Source organism: Macaca thibetana, chromosome 13 (genome assembly GCF_024542745.1).
Source record: "Macaca thibetana thibetana isolate TM-01 chromosome 13, ASM2454274v1, whole genome shotgun sequence".
NCBI lineage: Eukaryota > Metazoa > Chordata > Mammalia > Primates > Cercopithecidae > Macaca > Macaca thibetana.
In genome coordinates this window covers 59227543-59249434 of record NC_065590.1, presented here as the reverse complement: position 1 = coordinate 59249434, position 21892 = coordinate 59227543, and the positions used below count along the sequence as shown (strand labels likewise).

Here is a 21892-nt window from a genome sequence, read left to right as displayed (position 1 = left end):
TCCTCTTGCCTTATTTTTTCATTTTTTTGGGGGAGAAATGAGGTCCCAGTATGTTGCCCAGGATGGTCTCAAACTCCTGGGCTCAAGTAATCTTCCCACTTCAATCCCCAAAGTGCTAGGATTATAGGCATGAGCCACTTCGACTGGCCAAAAAGATAAGTTTCAGTAAAATACTTTGAACTTAATTTGTCCTATATCTTCAACCCATTTATATCCTATCAAGAACCATCAAATCTTCAAACTGGAGTAATGGTTAACCATTATCATTTTTGGTACAGTGAGCAATGCTGTTTTGTTCTGCTACTCTTCATTTTCATTTCTCCTTTGTAATTTTTCTCTTAAATGTAAGGTGTGGGCCAGGCGCACTGGCTCATGCCTGTAATCCCAGCACTTTGGGAGGCCGAGGCAGGAGGATCACCTGAGGTCAGGAGTTCAAGACCAGCCTAGCCAACATAGTGAAACCCTGCTTCTACTAAAAATACAAAAATTAGCCGAGCATGGTGGCAGGCGTCTGTAATTCCAGCTACTCAGGAGGCTGAGGCAGGAGAATTGCTTGAACCCAGGAGGCAGAGCTTGCAGCCAGCCAAGATCGCGCCACTGTACTCCAGCCTGGGCAACAAGAGCGAAACTCCGTCAAAAACAACAAAAACATATATATATATATATATATAGTGCGCCTTTTGTGCATCATAAAAGTAATACATATAACTGTTGTAAAACAAAAGTGTAAAGAACTATAGTTTCAATATATTAACTATTAACAGTCTGCCATATTTCCTTCCACTCATTTTATCTACAGATCATTTATTATAGTTGTGATTATATAGCATATTCAATTTTGTACTCTGTTCTTTTCTTTAAAAAACAGGGTCTCCCACTGTCGTCCAGGCTGGAGTGCAGTGGCACGATCACGGCTCTCTGCAGCCTTGACTTCCTGGGCTAACGATCCTCCTGCCTCAGCCTCTGGAGTAGCTGGGACCACAGGCAGAAGCCACCACACCTGGCCTCTTTTGACTTTTTATAACGCATTTTTCCACATTATTAAAAACTTGGGCTGGGTATGGTGGCTCATGCCTGTAATCCCAGCACTTTGGGCGGCTGAGGTAGAAGGATCACTTGACCCTAAGAGTTCAAGATCAGATTGAGTAATAGAGTGAGACTCTGTGTCTCCAAAAAAAAAAAAAATTAGCCGGGCATGGTGACACATGCCTGTAGTCCCAGCTATTCAGGAGGCTGAGGTGGGAGAATGGCTTGAGCCCAGAAAGTTGAGGCTGCAGTGAGCTGTGATCGCGCCACTGCACTCCAGCCTCGCTGACAGAGCAAGACCCTGTCTCTCGAAAAACAAATGAAAATCTCTTTGTAAAAATTACTATTAGTGGTTATATCACAACTCTCCAAGTACACATTACAAAGTTTACTTAGTTCATTCCCTTATATCTGGATATTTAGATTATTTATAATTTTTCTCATTAACTAGCCTGTTATGAAAAATTTGTACATAAGGCAAAAAAACATTTTCAGAAGTAGAATTACTGGGTCAAAGGGCATGAATTAAAGATTCATGAATACGACTGTTTTCCAAAAGTGATGTATAAAACCTACATTCTAATCTATCAGATTTAAAATTCATTAGCTATTTTAAATTACACTAAGTTCTGTTTCTAAAAAGCTATTAAAAGAAAAACATTTCCCATAATCACTCAGTTGCTATTAACTGATAAATAGCAGCGAAAATACTTCATTTACTGATTTTATAAATACCACCTGGACTGACAGCCCCCATTTGTAACTTGGAATTGATAAGCATTTTAATTTTGTTCCAACTAATTGTAACTATCAACTCACCACTCCGACTTTCCTACCATGTTTAGCATTTTGGGCAACAAATAATATATCTCAAGTTAATAAGGAATAGGTTTTTACTTACCACAAAATTGGATCATTAGCAAGTTCACTGAAGCGTTTACATACACAAGCTGCTCTACAAAGATCCTGTTCCAGCAAGTAAGAGAAGATTTTTAGAACCACTTCATCTGGCAGTTTCTCCTGAAGATACTGTTCAGCAGGTGCTGCTATGAAGAGATTAACATATAAACTATCATTCGAGCAGTAACTTTCTCATTATTTAAAGAACACAGTTTTCATTTTATCTAATGAATAGCTTTTTTTTTGGATAATGGTCATTTTATAAGCATGTGGGTTTCATGGGTAACACATATTTATCTCTATCCTGAACTAACAAAAGTACTCCTTCTTTTAGGTATTATGTGCCATCTCAGAAATGGTTAAAATAAATACATAAAAAGCATTTTTATACAACAAAATCAGAGGGAGCGGTCAGGGTTCTAAAGTTTATTCTGTAATAATCACTTTCTGAATCCCAAAGGTAATACTCGAATACATTTAATGTTCATTTTTTGTATCAAGTAAAATTTAAAAAAAAATTATTTTACCCCATTTCTTACTTTCCCATAGGAAATACCTGATAGATCTTGTGATTTTCCAGACACTCGGGCACGTTTTGCACGATGACCGAAGTTTTCTGTAGTTGAAGTTGAGGCGCCCTTCAAAAACAAAACAGAAACTAGTAAAGCAAATATTCTTATCATCCATAATCATTACTTCTAAAAAAGGATGACGTTCCCTTTTTCGTTTGTTTCCTGAAAATTCTTTCATTACAAAAAGAAAAGCAATTACATTTAAAGTTACCTCCATACTGTTCTTTGTGGGACACGCTGTTCTTTTCGGCAAAAGAGTTTTTCTACGAAGTTGGTATGGACTATTTTGTGCACCAGGACCTGATTCTTCTGCAACCATATCTGCAGGCACATCATCATCTGTTATAAACAAAAGCAATAAGAAAAATTATACCCTTTTAAAAAACAGTTCTATGGATACAGAAAACTTTCTTAAAACTTCAAATTTGGGAGGGAGCAGATGCAAGTTTTATATGAAATTCCAACCAACTGGATAGCCATATGAAAGAAATGTTAGATTTCTATAAAATGTGGAAGACTTTTTTTTTTTTTTTTAGACGGAGTCTCGCTCTGTCGCCCAGGCTGGAGTGCAGTGGCGTGATCTTTGCTCACTGCAAACTCTGCCTCCTGGGTTCAAGCCATTCTCCTGCCTCAGCCTCCCAAGTAGCTGGGACGACAGGCACCCACCACAATGCCTGGCTAATTTTTTGTATTTTTAGTAGACATGGGGTTTCATCATGGTAGCCAGGATGGTCTCGATCTCCTGACCTCGTGATCCACCTGCCCGGCCGTCGAAGACTTTTTTTTTTTTAAATGGTGAGGAGGATGTCCACTTGCTGAGAGGAGTGGCAAGGGAACTGGTACTACATGGTTAGAGACCATACAGGGTGAAGGCAGTTTGGCAAGGAGGGTGTCTATGAAGAGGAATAGCTCAGTATAGGGTATGAGATACCAAGTAGGGTAAAAAGGGTGTCAGAGGGTAGTCTGGTATATAAACATCTTTTTTTTTTTTTTTTTTTTTTTGGGAGACAGGGTCTCATTCTGTCACCCAGGCTGGAGTGTAGCGGCCCAATCACAGCTCACTGCAGCCTCAACCTCTTGGGCTCAAGAAATCCTCCTGCCTCAGCATCCCAAGCGCTGGAGCTACAGGCGTGCACCACCACCCAGCTATTTGAGAAAAAAAAAATTTTTTTTTTAAGAGATGGGGTCTCACTATATTGCCCAGGCTGGTCTCAGACTCCTGGGTTCAAGTGATCCTCCCACCTTGGCCTCCAAAGTGCTTTCAATAGGGCACAGCTGCAGTGAGCTGTGATCACACATCTGCACTCCAGCCTGGGTGACAGAGCAAGACCCTGTCTCAAAATCAGTCAGTCAATCCATCCGTCTATGAGTTCATAATAATACTTTAAAAATTAAAAAAAAAAAAAAGATTATTTGAAAGATGCTAGTGGAAACAAACCCATCATGTTGAAAACTGGTAAATAACGCGGTGGCTCACGCGTGTAATCCCAGCACTTTGGGAGGCCGAGGCGGGCAGATCACGAGGTCAGGAGATCGAGACCATCCTGGCTAACACAGTGAAACCCTGTCTCTACTAAAAATACAAAAAATTAGCCAGACGTGGTAGTGGGCGCCTGTAGTCCCAGCTACTCGGGAGGCTGAGGCAGGAGAATGGCATGGACCCGGGAGGCGGAGCTTGCAGTGAGCCGAGATTGCGCCACTGCACTCCAGCCTGGACAGAGCAAGACTCCATCTCGGGAGAAAAAAAAAAAAACTCCAACAAAATTGGTAAATAACAAGAAATAAGCAAACACTTATTCTTCCTCTCTTACATAAATTGAATCACCAGGTAGCTAAGTATTAGATGAGGGGAAGCTTCTCTTTAGAAACATTCCAGTAATGAAGAGATAATAAAATTAGAGAATCACCATTTTGCTATCTCTAATGAGTTAACAGATTTAACCAATGAGTATCAGTAGTCTGTAAATCACAAAAACAACCAGTAGTGTATATGTATCTCCTATAGCACTACCTATAAAGTCTGGCCAAAAACATCAAACCTGAATCTGATCAAACTTGTAAGAAACTCTACAGGTCAAACTACCAGTTTCTTAACAAATAAATCAGACAAAAACAGTGGGAGAAAAATAAGGGAAACTTTACAAAACACATTAAGAATGTACACTTTGGTATTCAAATTATTATTTGAGATGGAGTCTCGCTCTGTCGCCAGGCTGCAGTGCAGTGGCGCGATCTTGGCTCACTGTAGTCTCCACCTCCTGGGTTCAAGCCATTCCCCTGTCTCAGCCTCCCGAGTAGCTGGGACTACAGGCACATACCACCATGCCTGGCTAATTTTTTGTATTTTAGTAGAGACGGGGTTTCACCATGTTGGCCAGGATGGTCTCTAGACTCCTCACCTCGTGATCCACCCACCTCGGCCTCCCAAAGTGCTGAGATTACAGGCGTGAGCTACTGCACCAGGCCAAAGCATTTTTTAAAAAGCTAGAAAATGATTATAATACAAATGCTTTTAGTGGGGAAGGAGGAGAATATAATTAGAATGGGAAACATAAAAGGCTTAGTGGCCGGCAAAGTTCTATTTCTTGACTTATTGGTACTACAAAGATAATACCTTAATAATAACTCAACAAACTCTGTATTTGTGTTTTATGTAGGTTTCTCCACCTAGCTATATTTCATAATAACAAAGGTATAAAAAGGGGGTAGAGTTTGTAAAAGTGTAATATTTAAAAGTAGAGATCTCCAGTCAGCTAACCTTGGGTGTAAATAAACATTTTTAAGCCTACAATTTCTCATCTATTAAAGGTGACAATCGTATGTTATAATTGAAAGCTGTTAAAAACTTAAATATATGTAAAACACACAGTATGCCTGGGCTCATATGCAGAGTTCAAGAGGTATTTCAATTACTATTATTTCTTTTATATATTATTTGATTAACATCACTTTCAAATGAAACTTGGAAAAACAAGGAAATTTCTGTCTAAAAAAAAAAAAAAAAAGATACAGGGTCTCACTTTGTCACCCAGGCTGGAATACAGTGGCACAATCATGGCTTGCTGCAGCCTGGATCTCTGGGCTCCGGCAGCCCTCCCACCTTGGCCTCCCGAATAGCTGGAACTACAGATGTGAACCACCACACTTGGCTAATTAAAACGAATTTTTTTTTAAGACACAAGGTCTCACCATGTTGTGCAGGCTAGTCTCAAAACTCCTGAGCTCAAGTGATCCTCCTACCATGGCCTCCCAAAGTGCTGAGATTATTACAGCTGTGAGTCAACGTGCCCGGCTTGTAAATTTTCCATGTACTGCAGGAATCACAAAAAGTAGCCAGTATGATATGCTTAGGCATTTGTGGAACTCCCTCCCTTTGAGGTTTAATATGTGTAACTCTCTAAATGTTTGTATATTAATAATATGACTAGTAAATGTCCTATGTGTGCTTGAAAGGAATATCAACACTAATTTTGAGAGTACAGTTTACACATGTCTAAAAGACATAGCTTGTTAATTGTGTTGTTCAAACAGTCTCTATGCTTTCATTTTTCTCACTTTTGTTGAGGGTGGTGGTGGTTTATTCATTGGCTTCTGAAGGAAATGTGCTGAAATCTCCCACTATATTTGTAGGTAGTCTTTTTTTTTTGTCTGCAAATTTTTGCTTTATGTGCTTTGAGACAATATCATTTGGACACACAGATTCAAGATAACTATTTCTTCCTGGTGAATTATTCCATTCTTCATTATGTAATGCCTTTCTTCATCATCTTCATTATGCAACGACTTCCTTCATCACTAACAATGCTTTCTGCCTTAAAAATCTATTTTTGGTCTATTTTTGCTTATTCTTAACCATTTATTGGCCTAGATTTGCTTATTCTTAACCATTTATTGCTAGACTTTTCCTTTTCAGCTAAGGCAAGAGTATCTGTCTAATCTTAAATTTAACCAATCTACTGCCAATTTCCATGATTATATTTTTAAAAACCAAATCTATTTTGGTTTTCTGTTTTGGTTTTTATCAGTCTAGTATTTTTTAAATCCTTTATTTTCAATTTCTTACTTTTATGGATTACATTTTAGATTTGCTGCTTCTTTTTTTTTTGAGATGAGTCTTGCTCTGTTGCCTAGGTTGGAGTGCAATGGTGTGATCTCGGCTCACTGCAACCTCCGCCTCCCAAGTTCAGGCTATTCTCCGGCCTCAGCCTTCCGAGTAGCTGGGATTACAGGAATGCACCACCACGCCCAGCTAATTTTTGTATTTTTAATAGAGACGGGGTTTCACTACATTGGCCAGGCTGGTCTCGAATTCCTGACCTCAGGTGATCCGCCTGCCTCAGCCTCCCAAAGTGCTGGGATTACAGGCGTGAGCCACTGTGCCTAGCCTAGATTTGCTTATTCTTAACCATTTATTGCTAGACTTTTCCTTTTCAGCCAAGGCAAGAGTATCTGTCTAATCTGAAATTTAACCCATCTACTGCCAATTTCCATGATTATATTTTTAATTTCGAAAAGTTAATTTTTTCCCAAGTCTTACTGTTTCTTTTTCACACTGATCTATTACATCATTGCTTCATTTCCGTCTTTTATCTCTTCAATCATTTCACTCACATTTTATATTCTCTCTTAGACTGTTCTGTCATTGACTTTGTTCTTGAGTGAGCCTTTGACTAGTGGGTACTTTTTCTAATCTCTATGCATAATTAGGGAAGTTATTTCAGGCTCTATGCCACATGCCTGGGTCTTTGTTCCAGACATAATTTGAAAAGGCCCAAGGTCATATATCCTATCCCCATATGTGCAATAAAATTCAACCCCAGACACCTTAGAATATATGCAGGACCAAAAGTCCCCTATGCTATATACATCAACACTAGCTCCCGCTTACTGTTCTGATTTTATTTCTCTGATTTCTGATACCTATGAATTTTCCTCCTCTTCTTTCCTTCCTTAAAAGTTTAGTTATACATTTATAGTTTTGTTCTTAATGCATATTTCTTTTGTTTGTTTTATTTTTGAGACAGGGTCTCACTCTGTTACCCGGCTGGAGTGCAGTGGTGAGATCTTGACTCACTGCAACCTCCGTTTCCCTGGCTCAAGCAATTCTCTCACCTCAGTTTACAGGTGCACACGCCACCAGGCCTGGCTAATTTTTGTATTTTCCTGGAGACACGGTTTTGCCATGTTGCCCAGGATGGGTCTCAAACTCCTGAGCTCAAGTGATCCACCCACCTTGGCCTCCCAAAGTGCTGGGATCACAGGCATAAGCCACTGTACCCAGCCCTTATTGCATATTTCATTTTGATATATTTGTAGTATGCATGCATGTGGGTTAATGTCTCTATCAGCTTTTTTGCCACACCCTCAGTAGTCAGTCCAATTCCACAATACTCAAAAGTACATTCTCAAACTTTTCATCCTATACAACTCCCTCTTCCCTCCCTCACCTTCACCTTTTTATAATCTGTCGATCTTATTACTACAGATACCCACCTACCCCACCCTGGAATCCTTTCCTTCTCACCATCAATATAGCAAATAGTAAAGACTGAAAAGTAAGGAATTCAGAGGTAATAACAGGAAAGAGAAGGTGCTAATTCAGCTGCATCCTAAAACGCACAGCAAATAAATTCAAGAAGCTACATGATTTAAGTCATGCATACCACAGAAATCTCAACTTCCTATTTGTAAACACTGTCTTAAAGTGCTCATGAGTTATAAAATTACTGTTTTGAACTCTGCGCTGAAGAATATGTGCTAATTTCTACATAGTTCTCATATTAAATTGCTACTGACTGTTCTGAGAATCAAGTACACTGCTAGAAGGTACTTAAAAAGGGATCATTCTGGGAAGATCTACTGGCTACCACTGTGATAAGCAGCAAAAGAGAAAGCTTAAAAGAAATCTCTAGTCATTTGAGTTCACTTCATCTTTTGAACTCCTGTAGTACTGAATATATACCATATATCCCTTACTATACCTTAGCTGCCTTTTTTTGTTATATGTCATATTTCCCTAACAAAATTATAAGCTCTGAGGGCAAGGTAGGGTAAAAAGGGTGCCCTCTTTTATACTCTTTAGTGTTTAGCTTGGTGTCCACTAAGTACTCAATAAATACTGATTCTCATCAATGGAGAACCCTTTAATTTTACTCAATTCAGGGAGTTCTTCAAAGAAGCTATCACTAGTGGAAGCTATGATGACCTTATGTCCTACTTTACAGGAAAAATAAAATAAAAGCCAGAGAAGAACTGCCTTAACTTCCTTCCAACATCCAAATCCACAAATGTATTTACATGTAGATCCATTATTTTTTGTTCCCTCCTGAAATTATGGAGAAGTATTTCCCAAGACACACTTAGCATACATGAAACAAAAAATATTTGTTACATTATAAAAAAAATTAATAAAGCCAAAGATCCATGATAGATGTGGCAAACTGGCTCCAACCCAAGAAACACGAAATCATGGATTAGTTATGGTTTTGCGCCAACAAGTCTAAAAGCAAGACCTTAAAATAATTTTGGCCAGGCACAGTGGCTCACGCCTGTAAACCCCAGCACTTTGGGAGGCACAGGCGGGCGGATCATCTGAGATCGAGAGTTCGAGACCAGCCTGGCCAACATGGAGAAACCCCGTCTCTACTAAAAATACAAAATTGGCCAGGTGTGGTGGCACATGCCTGTAATCCCAGCTACTTAGGAGGCTGAGGCAGGAGAATCGCTTGAACCTAGGAGGAGGTTGTTGCAGTGAGCCGAGATCATGCCATTGTACTCCAGCCTGGGCAACAAAAGCGAAACTGCCTCAAAAATAAAATAAAATAAAATAAAATAAAATTCATTTTATAATTTTCATTTTTACATCTAATAGAATATTAATGCCAATGATTAAATGTCAAGTTGTAATCAAAGACTTAAAAATAACTCTCTATCAAAAATGTTCAATTTTAACCATAATTTACAGAAACATTTATTTTTAGTTAGAAAAAATGTCCACCAGAAATAGAACGTGATCCACATATGTAATTTAGTTGCATTAAAAAAAAGTGAAATTTTAATATACTTATTTAACATATTAAATCTGAAGTATATCATTTCAACATGTAAATATAAATTATTGAGATAATTTACATTTTTTTCATACTAAATCTTTGAAAATAGTACGTATGTGTAACACTTACAGCATGCCTCTATTCAGACTAGGCATATTTCAAGTGCTAAAAAGTCACATGCAGCTAGCAGCTACCCTTAATTGGACAATGCAGACACATACAATCACTTGTCACTTAAAGGTAAGAACACGTTCTGAGAAGGCTGGTCATGCCGGCTCACAACTGTAATCCCTGCACTTTAGGAGGCCAAGGTGGTGGTACACCTGAGGTCAGGAGTTCAAGACCAGCCTGGCCAACAAGGTGAAACCCTGTCTCTACTAAAAATACAAAAATTAGCAAGTCGTGGTGGCACACGCCTGTAGTCCCAGTTACTCAGGAGGATGAGGCAGGAGAACCGCTTGAACCCAGGAGGTTGCAGTGAGCCAAGATCATACCCACTGCACTCCAGCCTGGGTGACAGAGTGAGACTCCACCTCAAAGGAACAAATAAATGAAATATGGTATTATAATGTTTTGGGACCACTGTCATATACAGTCTCTGTTGTTGATGAAAACATCGTTATGTGGCGCATGACTGTGTTAGAAAGACTGTGTGTGTATATAAAAACACACATATGGCCGGGCGCGGTGGCTCACGCCTATAATCCCAGCGCTTTGGGAGGCCGAGGCGGGTGGATCATGAGGTCAGGAGATGGTGACCATCCTGGCTAACATGGTGAAACCCCCTCTGTACTAAAAATACAAAAAATTTAGCCGGGCGTGGTGACAGGTGCTTGTAAGTCCCAGCTACTCGGGAGGCTGAGGCAGGAGAATGGTGTGAACCCTGGAGGCAGAGCTTGCAGTGAGCTGAGATGGCACCACTGCACTCCAGCCTGGGTGACAGAATGAGACACCATCTCAATAAAACAAAAAACAGAAAACCACACACATACACATATATATCTTTCACTACACCTTTATCAGTTCTCTTAAAGCAGAAATTCCCAACCCCCAGGGCCAGTTAGGAACTGGGCCACCCAGGAGGTGAGTGGTAGGCGACCAAGCAATACTGCCTGAGCTCTGCCTCCTGTCAGATCAGCCACAGCATTAGATTCTCATAGGAGTGTGAACCCTACTGTGAACTACACATGCAAGGAATCTAGGTTGTATACTTCTTACGAGAATCTAATGTCTGATGATTTGAGGTGAACAGTTTCATCCTGAAACCATCCACCCCTCTGAGTCCGTGGAAAAACTGTCTTCCACAAAACCAGTCGTTGGTGCCAAAAAAGGTTGCGGACCAGTCTTAAAGGACAAAAAGTTAATATACAATTTAAAAGTATGCTATTTGCACACACATACATAATATCAAAATTTATTTTATAATTTCTAGATTTTACTACAAATCCTATGCTATAAATATACTACAATCTTCACTATTAATAGGAACCACAGAAATAAGTAAAGGCTTCTGGAAAATAAACATGTTTCTTTAATTAAAAAATAATCTTTGACATCTTTGATAATAAATGTAGCACTGAAAATTTATTTTAGGATTCAAATAAGATTCCTAAGTGTCTTGACTCTATTTATTCTGAGGCTAGCAGAATACCTTGATTTTTATATACCTTTTACCCTGAAAGTTTGCAAAAAACTATACTATTGATTGGCTGGGGGTTAAAGTCTACACATTCTAAGTTATAAACTAAGGAAGTTTTTTTCCCCACAAATACACAAATTCCAATTTACTTACCCGTAGTCACAGATCAGATTGGAAACTTAGGCAAATCTGTGCTACTAACAACTTTGTGTTTAGAAACAGCTCCCAGTCTCATGGTGTAAAGGAACCACACTTGACAACTGTTTCTAACACAGTTGGAAACTACCACAGCTTTTCTCTAACTGCTAAAAAAATTCACAAATGGAAATCAAGACAAAATTTAAATACTTATAAAGTTAAATGATTTACTTAAAATTTAAATATTTTATAGTAGAGAGCCCAAAAGTAAAGTTATAATTAAAAAAACTCCTTTTTAAAAGCTTGACTTGCTGTAAGCAAATGTTTCAGATTTTATATATAGTTACATTTTAAAATTATTTATTTAGGATACTGTTACATAATACTTCCATTAATGTATTCAGTTATTAACACACACACTACTCTTACATTGAATTGTTGCCACTACAGGAACCATTATACTTAAAATGACTGAAAAAAAAAAAAAAAAAGTGCATTTTTGTTACTCAGTAACAATCTTCAGAAGCCAAATCTTGCCATGTACTGTGCTAGGTATTGGTGAAACAGGTCAATCAAACAGAATATTGTATTTGCTCTTCAAGAGCCTAAGAGACAGACAACTAAACAGGCAGTAATAATGAAGTGTGTCACATGCTGATAAGGATAAGCACAAAGTATTGTGGGAATATATAAGAACATCTAATCCAATCTTAGATGATGTGGGTATCGGCATACGGTTTTCTGATAAAGAAAGTCCAAGCTGAGAAGTGGATGATAACTGAAAGTCATGCAGAAGGAACAGCGTATGTGAAGACCTGAAGGTGCTCATCTCCAGCACAGGTATTCAGGAACTGCCAGCTGCTCCATATGTATGGCTATACTATGTAGCAGAGGCCAAATTATAAAGGCTGTTACAAACACTTAAAAGAATTTAGACTTTATCTTAAAAACAAAATATAGTCACTGAAGGGTATTAAAAAGAACAGTAATGTGTTCTGATTTTGGTTTTAGGAAGATCATCCAAACAATGTAAAAACAACTGGAAATGAATAGCACTGGTGGGAGGAGACCAGTAACAGAACTACAGCACAATACAACTCAGAGAGGAAGATGGCTATAGAGGAAGAAATGGATATATGAGATACATTACAAGATAAAGCTCATAAAACTTGATGAGTGGATATGGTGGGCTGGGGGTGGAGAAGTGGTTGGAACCAAATTAATACTGATTTGGGCAATCCAATGGATGGTGGTGCTATGTACTATAAGGCAGTGACTTTGGAGGCTGAGGGTGGGGACAAAAGATGAGTTAAGCGTCTGGATTTTGAGTTTTGAGGTACCTGTGAGACATTCAAGTGGAAATGCCCAAGATAAAACTAAATATGTAGATCTCAAGCATTAGTGAGTCATTTGGGTTGGAACAGAGAATTTTGTCCCTCTGAAAATACACTACACTAGGAATGGGGAGTCAGAAAGCATAGACTAGCCATCATAGCTATCATAATGTATATACGGGTACAATACTGTTTCATGGTAGACATGCCATTCAATTTTTGAGGGGTAGCCATATGATGTAAAGTGGACTGTTATCTGTTGATGTCAAAATTAACAACACTCTATATAGAAAATGTCCACAGATTCATGAATTTGAAATGAATTTAAAAAATAAGTAAAAAATGCCTGTGAGCCCAGAATTGACAAAAGTTCATAACTTTAGTTTGATTAAAAAGAAAATCTCCAACTGACAACTACTAATTCAAGGATTAAAGTCTCTTGAGAATAGCTTAACTTTATTTTAATTCCTTCCTGTTACATATCACATTCTGTTCTCCCAAGACATTTTCTCTCATTGCTTTTGGGAAAAGGAGTATAAAATAGTCTCGCCCCAGAATGGAACATTTAAAAATGTTTCCTTCCATTCACATATTTGTTCCCCTAGTTTTTCACGTTCAATATTTCCTAAGAGTTTAAAATTCATAAAATACATACAATAATTCTTTTCTATTTTAACAAGCAAGAAAACATTTTTTTAAGTTAGTAACTTCCAAAGATTTAAAATACTTAAGTTCAATCCAAGTTCAATTGGACAAAGTAATTCAAAAGTAGTGTTATACCCAAGTAGAAGCTGATATGGCTAAAGTACCAAATATATCATTAATTCAAGACCAGAATGGCCATAGCCCCAAATTAACAATTAAGTCAAACCTAGCTTTAGCCTAACCTTGGATTCACACATGTTATCAACTAAATGTTATTAATTTTTTCTTTTCTTTTCCTTTTGTTTTTGAGACAGTCTCACTCTGCTGCCCAGGCTGGAGTGCAGTGGTATGATCTTGGCTCACCACAACCTCCGCGTCCCAGGTTCAAGCATTTCTCCTGCCTCAGCCTCCCAAGTAACTGAGACTACAGATGCATGCCACCATGCCTGACTAATTTTTGTATTTTTAGTAGCGATGGGGTTTCACTATGCTGGCCAGGCTGGTCTCGAATTCCTGACCTCATGATCCGCCCGCCTCGGCCTCCTAAAGTGCTGGGATTATAGGTGTGAGCCACTATGCCTGGCCTATTAATTTTCATCTGTTTGCTAGTCATTGTGAATATAAAGGTCCATCACTAAGGGAACTGTTCTAGTAGGGGAGTGAGATATGTAAACAAAGCAATATAGTAAGTGCCATACCAAGGACACACGCAGGTGTTATAAAAGTATAAAATAGGACACACACATCATCATATGCACACAGCTTAAAAGAAAACAATTTAGCGCCTGTCCCTAATGTATTTTCACATAAAATTCAGAAATTTCTAGAAATGTCTTTAGTTTAATGGCCAAGGAGGGTGAGAGCAAGAGCGTGACGTATGAAGAGCAAAATGAAAATATGGCTATATCCTTATAAGCATTAAATGCTTAACCTTTCCTTTGTGAATTCACATGAGAAACAACTTTTTAAATACAGAATGCTTTATAAATTTGTGTGTCAATCTTGGGCAGGGGCCATGCTAATACTCTCTGCATCAAGCAACCATTTTGTTTGTTTATTTGTCTGTTTTTGTTTTTGAGACTGAGTCTCGCTCTATTGCCTAGGTTGGAGTGCAATGGCGCTATCTTGGCGCACTGAGACCTCTGCTTCCCAGGTTCAAGCGATTCTCCTACCTCAGCCTCCTGAATAGCTGGGATTACAGGTGCCTGCCACCACACCCTGCTAATTTTTGTATTTTTAGGAGACAGGGTTTTGCCACGTTGGCCAGGCTGGTCTCGAACTCCTGACCTCAGGTGATCCACCTGCCTCGGCCTCCCAAAGTGCTGGGATTACAGGCGTGAGACCCTGCGTCCAGCCAGCAACCATTTTATCAAAAGAAGAAAAATGGACCTCACCAGAGAGAGAAAAGGATGAGGAGGAGGCTCAGCATCATCAGTTCTTTCCCATAGTTTGACTGTAATTTGTGGTACTGCAACATGATTTCTAGGAATGTTTTTTACAAATCAAGAAATCACCTGACAAGAAAGGTATTAATTTGTTCTACTGACAGGCAGTTCAGGCCCTTAAGTGAAATGCTTAAGGTTAGAAAGTCAATAAATGGTAGCAAAATAATTTTTAAGTCAATGGACTCTAGATATAATGTTTTTATTTTTACTTTTCACTACAAAGTAATTTGGGTGTCTTTTAAAAGTTTATTATATCAATACAAATGATGATGGATGATAATGATAGTAATTCAAATGAATAGCACTACTACTGCTAACAGTGTACCTAATACTTACTGAAAACTTACATGTACAGGCACTACTGTTTCAAGTGTTTCATACATGTATCAACTCATTGAATCCGTGCATCAACTTCATAGGGGACATATTATTATTCCTATGTTACAGATGAGAAGACCAGGCAAAGAGAGGTTAGGCAACTCACGCTAGGTCACACAGTATTAAACAGCAGAGGCAGAATTTGAAATCAGATGGTTAAGCTCCAGAGCCCCATACTCTTTATCTCTATTATCCAGTTAATTTTGCTAAATAATACTGGACATATTTACTAGGAGTATATTAGCCTATAAAATGATAACATGGAACGGGGCATAAAACTTTTGGAAATGTTTAATTTGAAGAATTTTTTCTTTGAGACGGAGTCTTGCTCTGTCACCCAGGCTAGAGTGCAGCAGCACACTCTTGGTTGACTGCAACCTCCACCTCCTGAGTTCAAGCCATTCTCCTGCCTCAGCCCTCCAGTAGTGGGATTACGGCGCACACCACCAAGCCCAGCCAATATTTGTATTTTTAGTAGAGACAAGGCTTCACCACATTGGCCAGGCTGGTCTTGAACTTCTGACCTTGTGATCCACCTGCCTTGGCCTCCCAAAGTGCTGGGATTATAGGCATGAGCCACCGTGCCTGGCCCAGGAATTTAAAAAAATAATACTTTTCCATATCATATGGAAAAGTATTTATATGCTTATTCAAATATATAAAAATATAACAATATTAAATAAGACCCTTTATTTTATTAATAGGTAGCTCCTCAGATGTTTTAGTATTGTAAATAGTAGTATGTGGAGACAGTATAGCACAATGACTAAGGATTCAGGCTCAAAAAAGACTGGCTGTTGGTCACATTCCTGGCTTAGTAGCCACCCTGTTATCTTGCATAAGTGCCTCAACCTCTTTAACTTAGGCTCCTTCACTGATTTTCAGTTCATCTATAAAATGGAGATAATCATGGTGCCTATCATAAAATTATTGTGACGATTAACTAAGATTGATAATACTTAACAGTACCCGGCAGAGATGACCTCTCAATGTTAGCTATTTTCATAATTGAGATGGGATACTGAAAGTTAGCAAGATCCACTCAAAATATATTTCAAATTCCACCTGGAGGCTTAAAAAAAATTATCCAATTTAATCTTCTAAAAACTCTATGAGGTAGAAATAATGATTCCTATTAGAAAATATTACTCATGACAGGTATTTAGAACGGTTCTAGAAGCTTAGAAGATAATGTTAAATCCACAAATGCCAAGTGCTGACCACAGATCAAAATTAATCCTGTTCCTTTTAAAGTATCAGTAGTCATTTGGAGATGCTATAGAACTATTCCAACAATTCTGCCAGTTTCAAAGTATGTATCACATGAATTCTTTCCAAATTATAAAAGTATGTTCACTTAGAAAATGTGAATAAAGAAAAATACACAAAAGAGAAAACAGTTACTCAATGTCTCAGTTTAAGAATATTCTTTTTTTTTTTAAGACAGAGTCTCACTCTGTCACCCAGGCCAGAGGGCAGTGGCGCGATCTTGGCTCACTACAACCTCCACCTCCCATGTTCAAGTGATTCTCCTGCCTCAGCCTCCTGATAGCTGGGACTACAGGTGTGTGCCACCACACCCGGCTAATTTTTTCTATTTTTAGTAGAGATGGGGTTTCACTGTGTTAGCCAGGATGGTCTCAATCTCCTGACCTTGTGATCCGCCCGCCTCGGCCTCCCAAAGTGTTGGGATTACAGGAGTGAGCCACCAAAGAATATGCTCAAATAACACTCTTTGATCAATGTTTTAAACGAATTATACAATTTGAGACACTGTGTACTGCTTGGTATCTTTCCTTTTCATTGTTACTATATCATGAATATGAAATAAGTTCATGATGCACGTCATAGAATTTTTTCTGAAACACAGTTTTCAATGGCTATAGGATATCAATGTCCCATAATTTAATCAGTCCCTTGTTATTAAAGTTTACTTAACTAGTCCCCTGTTATTAAGGTTTTCTGCCTTGGCCATAGTTGTGAACTCTTTTCAATCATGACAAATTTACCCTTTAAGAATAAATATGATTTTTGACATTATTTAAGTCACTCAGAATCAAATGACTTATCAAGTCAAGACATAAAATAGTTGACATTAATTAAAGTACTTATTATAAAGCAGTCAGAGCATCAGCATACATTTTCTCATTTGTTACAACCACCCTATGAGATTGATACTATTATTCTCATTTTACAAATGTGGATACTGAAGTTTAGGAGAGATTAACTTTCTGGAAATCGAAAAGTAAGTGGCAGGGCTGAGATTCGATTCAGAAACCCATAGTCTTAACCTCGGTTCTGTTTGGCTTCCCTAACAATGGTAACAACAAAATCAACAATACAACCAATAACACCAGCTGACAATAATAATGAGCAGTTAACATTTATTAACACACCAGGTACTGTAATAATTAATTTATTCCTATAAAGGAAAACCTAGCTGTTATTAGTCCAATTTGCCAATTCTGTCCCCAGGACTTTTTCTTTTTTCTTTTTTTTAACCTACCTATCTATACCTTTATTCACTGTGGTCCTACTGCTTAGAACACCCCTCTTTTTTTCCTCTACTGAACACTGTTCAGTCAAATCTCATGTTCTCCATAAAGTCGTCCACAACTTTCCCATCTTAGACTTATTTGTAATTGCAACTTGTAAAAAGTCAAGTCAAATATGGAGTATTAGAAAGAAAACTATGAATACTGGGGGTAAAGTGAATAAAAAACAATAATAATAATAGAAAACTGTACCTAGCTGTATAACTTTGGACAAGTCAATTAACCGCCCTAGAATTCAATTCTTTGCCTGCAAAATGAGAGGGACAAACTAGATCAGCAGTTCTCAAAGCATAAATTAATTAGAATTATGTGGAAGTTTGGTTAAAACACAGATTACTGGGCTCCACCTCTGTAATTTCTGATTCAGAAAATTAGGGAGGAATGAAAATTTGCAATGCTAACACATTCCCAGGGATGCTGATGATGGTGGACCAGGATCACGCTTTGAGAACCATGGGAGTCAAAGAAAAGTCTTTGAATACTAAGGTAAAAGAACTGGTCTTTACTCTCTTTTTTTTTTTTTAGGGGAAAAATTTCAATTACTGTTATAACATTCATCAAACCTTTTATTAAGAGATGGCTTTGGCGGCAATGTGCATATAAGAAACTAAGGCACAATAAAAAAGACTCCTTCAATATCAGCAATAAATTAGAAAAAGGCCTGGATTAGGGTGGTGGTAGTAAGAACAGGAACAAAACAAAATAAAAACCTAAAAACATTACAGCTCAGTCACTCACCCCTGCTAATGTTTTTGCCATTATCCACAGCAAAGTTGTATGTATATATACTCCTTATAGTTATAAAACAGAACATGAAATCGGGAATCACTTTCTGGAATTGTGAGATCACTATATCATTTTTAGGGATTTAGTGTTCAAGTTACTTTCTTAGTACATTTCAATTTCTGATGTTTAAAAATAAAAATATGGGGAAAAATGACCGACTAGGTAGACTCATTTTATTTTATTTTTGTTTTTGAGACAGGGTCTCACTCTGTCGCCCAGGATAGACTGCAGTAGCATGATCAAAGCTCACTGCAGCCTCGACTTCTGGAGCTCAAGTGATACTCCCACACCTCAGCCTCCTTAAGTAGCTGGGACCAAAGGCACACGTGTGTTTTCTGTAGAGATGGGGTCTCACCATGTTCCCAGGCTTATAGGTAGACTCATTTTATCTCCAAGACTATTTAATGTAATTAGTAAGAAAATAAAGATATAAACCCCCTACAACAAAGAAAACAGGATGGACACCATCAGTGTACATAAGAAATTTCAACAGATTTCTGGAACACTCAAAAATAAAGGAATGTGGCCAGGTGCAGTGGCTCACGCCTGTAATCCCAGCACTTTGGGAGGCCAAGGTGGGCTGATCACCCAAAGTCAGGAGTTCGAGACTAGCCTGACCAACATGGTGAAACCCCGTCTCTACTAAAAACACAAAATCAGCTGGGCGTGGTGGTGCATGCCTATAATCCCAGCCACTTGAGAGGCTGAGGCAGGAGAACTGCTTGAACCCGGGAGGCAGAGGTTGCGGTGAGCCAAGATTGCGCCATTGCACTCCAGCCTGGGCAACAAGAGCGAAACTCCCCCTCAAACAGTTAAAACAAAACAAAACAAAAAAAAGAATGTTGCCTGGTGAAGGAAAGTAGAAAAAGCTATATTGCCTGGTAGACTACAGATGAGCCTACAACAGAAGACAGAGATATCAAGTTCCCTCAAAACCTGAGCGAAAGCCAGGCATGGGGGTGCACACCTGTAGTTCCAGCTACTCAGGAGGCTGAGGTAGGAGGATCACTTAAGCCTAAGAGTTCGAGGCTGCAGTGTGCTATGATTGCACTATGCAGTCCAAGCCTAGGCAACCAGGTGGAATCCCATCTCTAAAGATGAAAAACAAACAAAAACCTCAGTGAAGATTTCAACTTACAAAATGCAAGTATAACGAAGGACACAGTGGTATGTGGATCTCAAAACAAGCCAAATCTCATCGAACCACCCAACAAGCATAAAGGTAGATTGAATTTCTAGACACACAGAGACTTATAAAGTTAATCTCCACAATCTTCCTTAAGAAATTACTTGAAGATATATTTCAGCAAAACTAAGGAGCAAACACCAAAAGCGAAAGGCACAGTATGCAGCAATAAATGGACTATCTCAGGAAAGCAACAAAGAGAAGGAATCTCATGATAAAGGGTATAAAATAGGTCCAAAGAAACCAGTATACATTGGAAGAGGGCTCTGGGAATGAAATTTCCTTGAAAAAAATGGTAATAGATTAGATAGTAGGGAACTTGGAAAAACTTGAGGACATAAGAGGCTGTAAGTGGTATGTAAAAAAGAATCCATCAAAACAGCTAGAAATATCTTTTGAGTGGCCTATGGACAGCAGTATCAGTGGAGAATGAAATATAATTTTAGCACATATTCAGCACTACAGAGGTAAAATGTCCATATTCATAAGGTGAACATTTACTTTTCAACTTCAACATTCAACCTACATATAAATCAATGAAGAAAACTTAACTAACAATAGGATAATTATGTTATCAACTGTGATAATGAAAATGTAGAACTGAAACAGCACAGTGTAAAAGGCAAGAACCATGAACGTCATAATACAAAGGAGGGAGTCTACAGATATTATCCAAGTTGAAGAAACAAAATTAAACTGTTAAGTATATGATTTAAAGCTATACTGGGATGAGTTGGATAGTTAGAACGTTGTATGTAGACCATCACAGCAGAAATCAATAGACAATGTTTAAATGTGATAGTGGAATAAACTCTGAGCAGCCAATACAGACATTACACTATTTATGCACAGAAACTCATCTACTTTATTCAAAGTTCACCACTCAGGATCTTTACTTTGCACACAATTCTTTCAATTAGGGCACCAGATTTCCAAGTCTACATACCTAACAGTGCATGTGGATTTACTAGAGATTATAAAGTCAGTATATAACTTGCCCCATAAACAAAGAACATGCCATTTGTTTGGAGAGAAAAGATACACACAGCCATTAATGAGCAAAAGGTATTTATTTTTATTTTCATTTTTTAATCAGCAGAGACAGGGTTTCGTTTTGTTGCCCAGGCTGGTCTCAAACTCTTGGCTTCAAGTGATCCTCCTGCCTCAGCCTCCCAAAGTGTTGGGATTATAGTCGTGAGCCACCATACCCGGCCAGTAATTTTATGGTCTCAAACAGACATATATATCGCTATACTATACATACAACCAGACCATGTGAGACAAGTAAAGACTACGAATATAAAATAAGATCCTGTATCTGCAGTACAACTGATCTACATAGAAGCTTAGAAAAATCAATATAACTAATTATGGGGGGTAGATTTCATAGCATGGATAGGGATGTGGGTTAGGGGTAATACCAGACCACAAAAGATGAACAACTACGTGTTCAGAGAGAAGGGACATTAACAAATGAGCAAAGCTAACTCAGGAGCTTTGTCAAGAGAAGCCATAGTAAATTAGAGAAGGAAGTCTTCAGGAACACAAAGTCATTGAATGAATATACAAAACTGGCAGACGCAGGACTACAGAAATATTTTTTAGGCAAGCCTGTTTCTTACCACCAAAATTACAAGATAGCCTTTGCAGCTGGAAATACAAGAATCATAAGGAAGATGCAGCAGACTTTTAAAAATTGCCATTATTTTGTGCTTTACATGGGCAAATATATATATATTACACACACACACACATTTAAAATCTTTACCAACGTAGATGAAATATCACATTAAAGAACAGCAGATGGCGCCAAAATATCTTTTTAAAAAATTCATTGCCTTGGGTCACTATAAATGATAAACTGAAACTAAAGGGAAACTAACACAACTGAAGAGTATAAACTAGAAAAAAAAAATACAAATTATTCAAGTTTTCTTTTTATTTTTTTGAGGCGGAGTCTCACTCTGTCGCTCACGCTGGGGTGCAGTGGCGCAATCTCAGTTCACTGCAACCTCCACTTCCCAAGTTCAAGCAATTACCCCTGCCTCCCCCTCTCAAGTAGCTGGGATTACAGGCATCTGCCACCATGCCCGGCTAATTTTTGTATTTTTAGTATTGATAGGGTTTCGCCATGTTGGCCAGGCTGGTCTCGAGCTCTTGACCTCAGGTGGTCCACCCACCTCGGCCTCCCAAAGTGCTGGGATTAAAGACGTGAGCCACCATGCCTGGCCCTATT

The 21892-nt window shown here is 38.4% G+C and overlaps 2 protein-coding genes across 15 annotated transcripts in view; both read right to left on the bottom strand.

Annotated features, from left to right (window-relative positions):
- CALM2 (calmodulin 2) overlaps positions 1–21892 on the bottom strand; it is a 1210617-nt gene that overhangs the window by 716760 nt on the left and 471965 nt on the right. The window lies entirely within an intron of this gene.
- The window catches only part of FBXO11 (F-box protein 11), a 100782-nt gene that overhangs the window by 29824 nt on the left and 49066 nt on the right, over positions 1–21892 (bottom strand). For 2 of the 3 annotated variants that reach the window (XM_050754862.1, XM_050754864.1), the window contains exons 2-4: positions 2710–2837; positions 2483–2564; positions 1928–2072 (exon numbers count right to left, since the gene is read on the bottom strand). In XM_050754862.1, coding sequence (XP_050610819.1) covers positions 1928–2072; positions 2483–2564; positions 2710–2837 — 355 coding nt within the window. The remainder of the gene's footprint in view (positions 1–1927; positions 2073–2482; positions 2565–2709; positions 2838–21892) is intronic. The other variant, XM_050754863.1, reaches the window with a different exon arrangement.